The 11,597-nt window shown below is 36.7% G+C and overlaps 1 protein-coding gene across 9 annotated transcripts; it reads left to right on the top strand.

Annotated features, from left to right (window-relative positions):
- The first annotated feature begins 1,095 nt into the window (after positions 1-1,095).
- Positions 1,096-11,106, top strand: LOC148426814 (uncharacterized). 9 transcript variants are annotated; one of them, XM_088408414.1, is made up of 10 exons: positions 1,096-3,603; positions 4,980-5,226; positions 5,719-5,790; positions 5,865-6,005; positions 6,816-7,362; positions 7,831-7,923; positions 8,031-8,318; positions 8,941-9,055; positions 9,263-9,301; positions 10,078-10,591. In XM_088408414.1, coding segments are annotated over exons 7-10 (327 nt in total). In that variant the 5' UTR covers positions 1,096-3,603; positions 4,980-5,226; positions 5,719-5,790; positions 5,865-6,005; positions 6,816-7,362; positions 7,831-7,923; positions 8,031-8,147; the 3' UTR covers positions 10,080-10,591. The 9 variants fall into 9 exon arrangements, 6 of the variants coding, with proteins under 6 accessions (XP_088264540.1, XP_088264541.1, XP_088264542.1 ...); XM_088408415.1 differs by lacking the exon at positions 7,831-7,923 and having other exon boundaries at positions 1,097-3,603; positions 10,078-10,105; positions 10,189-10,591; XM_088408416.1 differs by lacking the exon at positions 7,831-7,923 and having other exon boundaries at positions 1,097-3,603; positions 10,078-10,105; positions 10,186-10,591.
- The last annotated feature ends 491 nt before the right edge of the window (positions 11,107-11,597 follow it).

Raw genomic sequence — 11,597 nt, 5'->3', positions numbered from 1 at the left:
CTGACACCGTGACTGACACAGTGACTGTAACATTGTAAGAGCAATAGCATATCAGCGTTACCGTGACATGTGAGAACAGTTGATTTTGTTGATGCAGCAAAGCGAAAAAAATAGTACGGACACATTGACCGGCATGTTGGGGCATGTTGGATTGTTCGTAAAACGAAAGGTTTGTGCGTAAGAGGGGGACAAAAAACGCCGCGGTCCACGTTCGTAAAATGAAAAGTTTGTAAAAGAGGGAGTTCGTAAACCATTGTATTTGTATTTGTTGGTCTCCTTTTTCAATGGTTTGCACTTAAAATTTTTGACAAGCTTGTTTGATCTTAGAGATTTGTTTCTATTCCTTTAATCCATTTTTTTTACATAAGTCTTTGTGCATCTTTTCATCCACTATTTTATCATTACGTCTTCATTAAGAAATCTTAAAGCAGTTATTATGAGATTAAATTCTGTCTTTCCACTGTATGAAAACCCCTCAGCTAAAACAGTGTGATGGACTGATGCAGCACTTCTGTTTTTGGTGTAAGGTGACATTCGAATGTACAGTCATGAAATGAGAAGCCTGTTATAAAAAAAAAAAAATATATATATATATATATATATATATATATATATATATATATATATATATATATATATATATATATATATATATATATAAAATGTGTGTGTGTACATACACACACACGCACACACCCTCTGCTGTTTTTAAGCCTATTGTATCAACCAATTTCCTCCGAATTGTCTTAGTAACTACTTTTCAGCTGTTGTAACCAACATTCAGTTCAGCATCATTCAGTGTTTCATCAGTTACCGGTTAATGCTGCCAGCATACTTGAGTCCGTTACAGTAATAAAATGAATGAGTCAGACAGTGGAAACACCTTTGATGCTATTTTTTTTGTGCATCAATTCATCTGTTTTATCATTAATTAATTCTTCATTAAGAAATTTTACAGCAGTTAGAATGAGGACTTTCCACTGTTTGATACTGCCTTTACTAAAACACTGTACTTCTTCATATTTAAATGTATAGTTACCCTTTACAGTAAAAAAAAAAAAGGAAGTGCCTTAAAGTGGAAACACCTTTGATGCGATTGGACCAGATTTGTTCCCATTATTATTTATTTTTTTGTACTACTCTGTGCATCTATTCATCTCCTATTTTATCATTAATTCTCCATTAAGAAATACTATTGTAGTTACAATGAGGACTTTCCACTGTATGATACCCCCTCGACTAAAACAACATTTGTTCATATTTAAATGTTTATTCACCCAATGGGAAACATGTTCAAACTACAGGAAAACAAGACATTGCTCAACCTCTTCCACCGTCTTTTAGCCTATTCTACCATGCAACTTCCTTTGAACTTTGAATTCCGTGTCATTGAATAATACATTGCTTGAGAGTTTATGCTACCAGCATAATTGAATTACCTAAAGCAGGGGTCATCCACGTAGTGGCCGCAGGCACTGGGTCGCCCCCAAAAATCACATGAATAACCAGCAGACCTGGTCTGCTATAATAGTTATAATAGTTCAAGTGATAGACCATTGTAATTTTCCAGGAATTTTACTAACGATTATGCAAATCACATATACATGACATATTACACTTGATTTACTACAGCTGATCCTTAATTCTTGTGAGAAATCAATCACATGATCAAGGTCTTCACATAAACTGGTTATGCCGGCTTTGTCCAAAAAAAGGGAGAGACACCAAGGTTCTTCGTACTAATGCTTTACTGACTGCACTTGTTTGCAACAGTTCACACCGTAGAACTGACACATACAAAAGAGATGTCAGCTACGGACAACATAATATGCATTTAAACATAAACCAAACTCATACATACCACTTTGGGCCGCTAAACATAGACAAAGCTGGAACACTTTACGTCTTCGGATATACGCGTGCCGTCGCGTCTGACTTGATGACAGCAGCGTGAATGATTTTCCCGGAAGCCCCTTTCGCGACCCTTAATAAACTCTGCTAGCTGACGGATTGAAAATCATCCATAAATTAACACTATTGCTCCAGTGGACTTAGAAATAATATGGAGCCATTTCAACCGAAATACAAAATATAAAAATCGAACAGAACAAAATTAGGTTACGTTTCAATACAACATTGCCCTCTTCCGGCGAATGCACGGTATTTCTTTGCCAACCGCCACCACTGGTAGTCCTTCGTATTACTCAGTACCAAAGAATTGCTCTCGGTTTCAAAAAGTTTGGTGATCCCTGCCCTAAAGTTTGAATAAGAAAAAAAAGTCAATTGGAAATTCTTTGCTGCTGGAACAGATTTGTTTCTATTCCCTTTTTTTTTTTTTACATTTCTTATTGTGCAGCTATTCAACTATCTTATCTTGATTTATTTAATAAGACATTAAAAAAAACACTCTCCACTGTTCAGGCATACTCTACCAACTAATTTTGTTCTTAACTTCTTAGGAATTACTTTTCGCGTTTGTTTCTCGCATTCAGTTTAACACCATTCAGTGTTGCATCGATTATGCTGCCAGCATACTTGAGTGCTTAACAGTAAAATTGTGTCATACAGTGGAAACCCCTTTGATGCAAATTGGCCAGATTGTTAAATGCCACAAAATACATTTAATTCTCTGCATATTATAATCATTATAATATCCAGAGAATTAAATGTTTATAATTAAACATTATAATATAATGATATTCAATTTCAGAGAGGTTTTTCTTTTGTGCTTTTACTTGATGCATTTTAGACAAGCTGCTTGTATTTCTCAGTAACTTTATTCCAACAAAATGCTGTATCAAAAGGAATCACACTTTGTCCACATTACCCTCTTCAAACCTCATGAGACAACCTGGACAACACCCAGACTGCTCACACTTGTCTACCACAAGAATTTTGGCCGAAGCAGTCAGTCCAGCACAGAAAAACATTTTGCTCGCTCCAAATCCTTCGCTCACGCTTGAGTTGTGTCCTTACGTGCTCAGCGAAAACGCAGAGGTCGCAAACACAGAAAATCAATATATTTTTATGTGCTCAAAAACTGTTCTTGCTCGGTCAAAGTCTTTCGGTCTTAACCATTTCATTTATAAATGGAGGTACTGTGCGGGCCCGTATTGGTGAGTGCAAATACTTTATTTCTTATGTAGTCACGTTTATTAGTTAATAATCAATGGCTGCAAAAATAAAAAGTAAAAGAAAAGAAACTATTGGTTTTGAATGCTCTGGAAATTGAGGGTTGCTTCATTAAATTATTAAGGGTGATGTTATGAATGGTGTGCATTCTCAAGCCCCTGTGTACCTCTAGATGTTATGCTTATTAAGTAGTAATAAATAGGCACATAGTCGGTATGCACAGCCGATTTGAAGCCCGCTACAACTTTAATAAATCACCCCTCTTTTTTTTTTCAAGATGACGTACATTACCAAAATCGAATGTTTTTTCCGCTTTCTGCCACTTAGGGGTGGGGCTACTTGGAATAAAAATTCACTTGACATTGACGACGACAGAGAGAGGTAGGCCATTATTTCTCCAACGCGATAGTGGGATGGGTCTATGCTATTTGGAATAAAAAGTCCACCTCACATTGACGACGACAGAGAGAGGTAGGCTATTATTTCCTCTTAAGTTCAAACCGAATGTAACACCTTCCCAAAATTATTGTTCTGCATGTTTCAGTTTTTTCGAGTGAATGTACTTCTGTGACATGTTTTTTTTTTTATATATATTTGGAATATGTATAAATACTGCAAATTACATTTTGCCGACTGACCCGACTCAAAATGTAAGAAAGTGACAAAAAAACTCGAAAATATTTAATATATAAGGCATGGTTATACACTTCAAAATGTATAGTGTTAGGTTTATTTTCCGTAACGTTGTTTTATGTTCTGTAAATGCCGTTAGAAATCGGTGCAAACCAGTGTGAAAAAAAATTCGGCCTTCTGCCACATATATTAAAAAAAAACCTCTTGGCTAGCAGGTGGAGGAAAAATTACCTTGCATTGTGTAACACGTTTTGTGTAAAACTACAAACAGTCGATGAACCATTGGAAATGTCTTTATTTTATGCTCTTCTATTATAGACAGTACATTTCATTATTTCATCGTCAACGTTTTCCCCTTTTTTTTTCTCCAACGCAATAGTGGGGTGGGGTGGGGGGTAAAACTCGATTTAATTATATACACTGCTTTGTCGCCGCTCGTCACAATAAATCCCTCCAGAGTGCTGGAATATGTTAGGGATTTTTATTTTGTTAATGTGCAAAGAAAGTGTCAACTGAAATTTCGTAGTTTGTTTTCCATCACAATGTATATGTGGACGCTTCTGCTAGCACACAGACTCGCCACGTGCGGCTTTAAGCTAGCTTGACCTGTTGCTTTTGTTGCTCAACACTGACACCTGATGGATCTTTAAAATCATTGCTCTCAACTTCATCCACTGACTCATGACATTTTATTTCGTTACAAATACAGGAATTGTTGCATTATTTGGTTTTGTTGTACATAATACTATCTTTAAATGCAGTCAATAAATGTAATATAATGCTGGTGTGAAAATTTATTTCTTTTTCATGATATTACGCTGACGTTAGAAAAGGCAGACGTTCCTATTTAATTGACATGAAATTATTTAATTGAAATTAAATTGATGCTTTGTGGTTATCCCCTCAACAATTCACTCTTGTGGAAATTGCGCGTCATTATACCACTAAACTTTAAATGATGTTGTGCATATACTAGGTTCGGTACAACTGTACCGTTTTGGCAACTATTTAGAATTTATTTGATGAAATATCACGGTCCTAATAGTGTGGCAACACAGATGCTCATCGCGAAAGCAGTAAAAGTAGAAACATGCATCACGGACAAAAACTGGATTTTTTGCCCTAACAACCGCTAGAGTTGGACGGATTTCATGAAAACAAAGTTGTTGCCCTCTGTGACGGGCAAAGCGTGTACAAACTTGTTCTATTTCCAGATTTGGCTGCCAAAGTCACAGAGGGCAACAACTTTGTCTTTTGTAATTGTGTGGATAGCCGGACCCCAAATGTCCTGCTAAGCAGGAGGGGGATGAAGATTTATTCTGGTCCCCAACTCACCATCTCCCCTGACCTGGAGGCCCAAGCCAAGCTCCTTCTGTGCCCCCCATCACCACCATCACCCCTCAGGCAATCAAAAATCAGGCGCCTGAGGGCATGGTTTCCCTTGAAGGGCAAGTAACTCATGTAAGTTTATTAGGTCACATATGCACCTATAAGCACTGTCACACACATTCTTGTACATACACTCATCAAAGATAACGTGTGAAAAAAAATCATTTATTCATTAATTATTTTTCTATTATTCTATTTCCATCATGTGTATTACGCCCATTTTTTGTGTTCTAACACGATTACTTGCTTTCTCTTGCAATACTGTATTTGGAATACCTTTCGTTTTTCATTAAGTGTCAACTTGTTTTACGTTCAAAATGTGATTGACTAAAACTCACCATTACTTTGGTTTGTCGAGAGGTTGCCCCAGAAGGACATGAATGCATTTGAAATACAGTTACGTGCAGGTTAACACAATTATTGCAATGAACTGATTATTACAAGGACACCCGAATGACTTTTTTTCTTCCCTTTCAGTTTCATGGTTGTTGATACACATACATTCTAGGCACGAGCACACATAATTATGCCTTTGACTTTTATGTTTACCTTGGTCCACTTTAGATGCAGTCAATGCGGATGGTGAGGCAGAGGGGCACCCGGGATGCGCCCATGTGCATAATCACAATTCAAAAAGTAAGTACACAGTTAGTGATTTTCAGTTGTCGAACTTCAAACAACACATACAGAGCATTTTTAAACTACTACAGGATGAAGCATCTATAAAGATCACCCTCTGGAGGGAGGCCACCCTCAATAATGTTTCTGTGGGGATCAACTATCGCTTCACCCATTTGAGTGTACGAGGCAATGACTACGGTGTCACCATGCACACAACGCAGTACACCAAGGTAGATGTGAGTAATTAATTGCTTCTATGTCAGTGGTACTCAAAAATTGCCTGTGTTCAAGGTATTTTAATACTTATCAAGCAACATCAAGACAAAAACAATGCAGTACTCAAAGTACTTCTGTCTCAGTCACGCTCTTGCTGCCATTTATAGCATGTGAACTACAATCTCACAACACATTTCAGTCAAGACAGAACCATTGACGTAGCTTGGCTATTCTGATTGAACCATACACGTGACATGTGTGTTTGGATTAATAAAATGAATACAACACACCTGTGAATCCAAATGAAAGTCAACTTAGGTTTGGCCTCTTAATTCCAATTGAGGTGTTAATATGAAGCATTTTCATAACTATGAGTCATTCATATCTATTCTAATTGGAATAAATGGTATTAATTAAACACATGAGTCAACCCAGTCACCATCCCTCTGGCTGTGTGGGAAGCCACATTTGATGAGCGCCCACTTATACCTGCCGGTGGCCTGTGCCTCACACTTTTGTTCATGAGTCATTCATATCTATTCTAATTGGAATAAATGGAATAAATTAGACACTCAGCTATGGTTGAACTTAAAATTGCACAAATCCTGTGAATTCCGACTTTTAATGGTAATTACAATAAGAGTTCTGTAGTCCTCTTTCATTAAACGCAAAATGATAAGGTTTTGTGTTAAAAACTGAAAGTTAAGTATAATGATGACCATCTCGCGCGAGCGTGTGCCTGGAATGTGTGTATGTAAACAACCAGTAATTTTGTTTTGAATTTCATCCATTATGACACTTCATTTTATCATTCCACTCAACAGATCTGCGAGTCAAGCAAAAACATCACCATCGTGTTGATTACTTGGTGGACATAGTGGAGGTGGTGGAGGACTCGGGGAACCCAGTCACTATCCCCCTGGCCATGTGGGAAGCCACATTTGATGAACGCCCACTTATACCTGCCGGTGGCCTGCGCCTCCCACTTTTGTTCAGCACAGAGGGGGAAGTCATGAGACTCCAGACAGAATAGTTTTTTACATCGTTTCTTTTTTTCTTTCTAATGTTAATAATCCAGCCTGTTGGCATAAGTTTCATTTTTTATACTCGTTTTTTATTTTGTAATGAGTGAGTGGCAACAACACACTATAGCTTCCTACTTTTACTTTCAGTTTTGCGTTGGAGTTGTGGAGAAGAAATTTAGCACTAAATCGGTCTAGTAAATACTGTATTTTTTATTTATTTCATTTTGCAGATGCAAGAGCGGATTTGATGTGGCAACGTTACCTGTCCAGATGTAAATTAATTATGTTTAAAAAGAATTACGAGACTGACCGTTCATAATACGTCACAGAATAAAGGCGATGTCTGGTGAGAGCCCTGGTGGGGACCCTCGGCCAATGTTAATCTCTTCTAGGGCGATCGAAGTATTTTTCTATTCTGCACTGACTAAAGGAACGACGAAGCTAAGATGCTAATGTAAACTGAAAGCCATGTCGTTTTCCGCCGAATGCCATTGCATTGCTCGCAAAAAAGTATTCTTGTATGTTCTAAAACTATCTCGTTGCATATTGCAATGCTTGTTAGGCACGATAATTTTTGTTCATTTACAATGAGCTCATTCGTTATTTTGAATACGTTATAATAAATTTATAGTACTGTAGTTCTTAATTTAAAATGATTATTTAATAATTTACATAAATTCTTTTTATACTATATAAGTATCTCTTATTTACCTCATTTTAAAATATATGTGATGCCTTAAATGCAGTCCAAATATGAAATATGAAATGTAATGTAATAATAATACAAAACTATTTATTATACTATTTATTTTAGTGCAAAAGTGACATTTGAAATGGAAGCCTTCCTTGCTGCTTAAATGGGTGCTTTGCGGCTGTGCTTCACCTGATGGCTGAATTTCACATTGAGGTTGTGTAGATACGAGCTTCTGTTGTACTTTATGCAGTTTCAGTGACTCTCTTGAAACAATTAGAATATATCAGATCAAAAACCGTGTTTTTGGCTTTCTCTTTCAGAATGGCAACAGCATTGCTCCATTGTTAAGGTGGTTGCAGAACACATAAGTGTCAAGGCAAAACCTGTGTCCTCACCTTGCGTCCAAAGACACAAGAGCATCGATTTTGTGTTTGTCAATGAGCAGAAGGGCCACAAAAATTCATGTCGAGCCCCAACTACAATTACCAGAGGAAAAGGAGGCCCAAACCAGAGAGCTGCTCTGTGCCTCATCTGTGCCATCAACACCAGCCCATGTAAAACAAAAGCTGCCTGAGGGTACGGTGACTGTGGATGGACAATTCATCCATGTAAGTTTGTTGAGTCACAAACGTATACACACACACTCACAACAGGGCTCCATCCAGAATATTTATTTTACTAGGAGCATGGTATCTGCTAATCAGAAATTTAAGAGGTTATTCAAAGTAATATGCAAATATATGAAAATAAATATTCATTATTTTGAGATTTTTCTAAATATTTATGTATTTTTTGCACTGGTTCATCTGCAATATTTATATTTTTCACAAATTACATACATACTGTACAAACATACATACAAATACACATACATGCGCACCACATATTATACATACCTACTGTACTGTACACACTCATGCGTACAGTGTACACACATGCATACACAATGTACATACTGTACAGTACATACTATACATACATACATACATACATACATACATACATACCTAAAATAGGTACCTAAAATATATTTTCATATGCCTGCAACTCCAAAAAATAGGAACCAATGTGACAGGAATTATTTTATTTTTGAAAAAAAAAATATGTAAAACACATAAATACCGATTCCAGTGTTTGAAGCATTTTATATACCTATTCATCCATCCATTTTCTATCTATATATATTATATACCTATCCATCCATTGATCCATCCATTTTCTGTCTTCCAGCAAGCCAGCGATCCTTGTGAGGACAAGGATCGCAGGCTTGCTGGTACCTATCCCACCTTACTTCAGGCAGTAGATGAAGCACGCCCTGAACTGGTTGCCAACCAACTGCAACAAGGTACCATCACAGTATCTTGTTGCACAAGTATTTCTTTTTTTTTGTTTTCTAAGAATGTTACAATAGTTTCTTGTATTTTTATTATACATTGCCCAAATGTCAAATGGAAATGCAATGTGGTTTTATCAAAAATATGTCACCATACTGAATTGTGTCAAATGCTTTGAAACTCTGACCCATTTTGACACAACTGTCCCATTGATGCAGTGTTTCAGGAAGCAGTCGTGATGCTCAACATGGATTCATGTGAGTGCGTCGCGATACTGACCCATTTCAACACAGTTGCTTCAGACGGATTCAGTGGATCAAAAAGCTTTGATTTCTACAACACTAGATTTCATTCGACCCGGCAAAAATTTCAGTCCGTCGAAAAAAGCGAGTCTGTAGTTCATCTCTATCAAAAGTTTTGATTTTTAAAAGAAATCAAAACAAATGCTCCCTTCCGCCGCTAGAGAGCAGTAAATATGAAAAAATCCCTCACGTCCAGTGTATTAAAAATAAAATTAATCTGGTTTCATGCAAAAGACGATTAATATTAATATGATATAACTTAATCTTACTGGCCATGCGCTGCTATAACGTTTTATTTTTTGTTTCAAAGTAGTATGACAATCAAGGCCAAAAAACTAAATAATCATAGCTTCCACTTCGGTTTGTTAGTGTGGTGAGTTGGTTCAGGAGTAAAATTGCATTCAGTCAACTGTTAAAATAAAGCCGTTGTTAACACATTCACCACCAAACACAAAAACATATTTTTTTCTAATGCAATCGTTTGTGAATATATGTGTTTTGCTTAGAACAGATCTCTTGTCATCCGTGATTACGATAGGTATGTAGGATAGGCTACAAATGTAGGCTAATGATAAAACATAGTTCTGGGAAACAAAGCTAGAGTTGACATTTTTTTACTGATCCACCTGAGAACAGAAGGTGTAGATCCGGCCCCAGAGCCAAAATGAGTTTTGACATATATCGAATACAAAAAAAAAACAACGTCAATAGTTTTTGCTTTTCTCTTTCAGAATGGATACAACATTGTTCATCGCTAAGGTGGTTGCAGAACACATGACTCTAAGTAAAAACTGCATCCAAAGTCAAAAAGAGGGCAGCAGTTTCGTGTTTGTCAATAGTAGAAGGGCCACAAAATTGATGTCGGGCCCCAACTGCAATTACCAGAGGAAAAGGAGGCCCCAGCCAGAGAGAGCTCCTCTATGCCTCATCTGTGCCGTCAATGCTATCCGTCATGAAACAAAAACTGCATGAGGAGACGGTGACCGTGGATGGACAATTCATCCATGTAAGTGACGAACGAATACACACACTCATGCGCACACACAACAGGGCTCCATCCAGAATTTTTATTTTACTAGGAGAATGGTAACTACGAACCAGAAAATTGAGAGTTTACTAAAAATATTATGAAGAAAATAGTGTTAAAGAACTATTCATCATTTTCAGTATTTCCTTGTATCTTCTACATTATTTGACTCATTCAAAATGTTCCAACTTTAATCGATTTCACCGAAGCCCGCTATTCCATGAATTCCATTTTCCTCTTCCCACAATTCAAAATGTTCCCACAATTCCTAATGTTTTGTTTTTTTCTTTTATCTTCTACAAAGATAGGCCTATTTAAAACAATGCCAACTTTGTATATTTCACATGATGTCACAGGTTCAAGCACTTCAACATTCAACATAACTCCAGCATGCAACACCTCTCCCTTCAACTGTTTGCCCTTCACACGCAATTTTTTGAGGAATTGTACATAATCTAGTTGTAGAATGATGTTTGCCAAGAAGGGTCAAAATGTGCTTCACTCGGGCTGAAAACGCTGTTTTGGCCATTTCATTAATGTTGTCTGTAAAATAAAAACTAAATATATTTCAACAGAAAAGATTAATGTTATCCTAAATATTCTTGCTTCTAAAGCATAACCAAGCAGAAATTTCATTGTAGAATGATGTCTGCCAAATAGGGTCAAAATGTCCTCCACTCGGGCTGAAAACGCTGTTTTGGTCATTTCATTAACGTTGACTGTAAAACATAAACTAAACGTAGTTCAGCAAAAATGATGAATGTTATCCTGAATATTCTTGCTTCTAAAAAGCATAACCAAGCAGAAATTTCATTTTCGAATAATGTCAAGTGTTTTAACTTTTTTGCTGTGCTTCTCCCACACTTGAAGGGTTAGTACCAAAACTGAGCTTCTAACTGGGTTCCACTCAATGACCAGACTCTTGTTTTTCCTTTTTTATTTCCTTTTTTATTTTGATTTTCTTCAATCCTTGTTATGTTGGTCACAGGTAAAAAACCCTAAACAAAAAACATTAACTCTTTTCACATTCCTTATAAAACCCGATACACAATATTACATAATCAAAATACACAGTTTGACATTAAACTAGCAGTGCCTTAAAATTAGACTACCTACTTTTAAATTACGCGAATACAACAAAGAATAAATTTCAGCAAGCCATTAACTACAATACACACGCCGAATGATTTAGGCCAACCCCTAAACCACCTCGGTAATGCTGTC

The sequence above is a fragment of the Hippichthys cyanospilos genome, chromosome 2 (assembly GCF_059441005.1).
Source record: "Hippichthys cyanospilos isolate Australia breed blue-spotted pipefish chromosome 2, RoL_Hcya_1.0, whole genome shotgun sequence".
Taxonomy (NCBI): Eukaryota; Metazoa; Chordata; class Actinopteri; order Syngnathiformes; family Syngnathidae; genus Hippichthys; species Hippichthys cyanospilos.
The sequence above is the reverse complement of the archived record's forward strand: the minus strand, read 5'-3'. Positions and strand labels throughout refer to the sequence as shown.

Coding starts and splice junctions, on each gene's coding strand:
- LOC148426814 (XM_088408414.1), top strand. CDS start 8,148: ATGAGCAGAAGGGCCACAAAAATTCATGTCGAGCCCCAACTACAATTA. Junction 8,319..8,940: donor TGGATGGACAATTCATCCAT/GTAAGTTTGTTG, acceptor TCTGTCTTCCAG/CAAGCCAGCGATCCTTGTGA. Junction 9,056..9,262: donor TGCCAACCAACTGCAACAAG/GTACCATCACAG, acceptor CCATTGATGCAG/TGTTTCAGGAAGCAGTCGTG.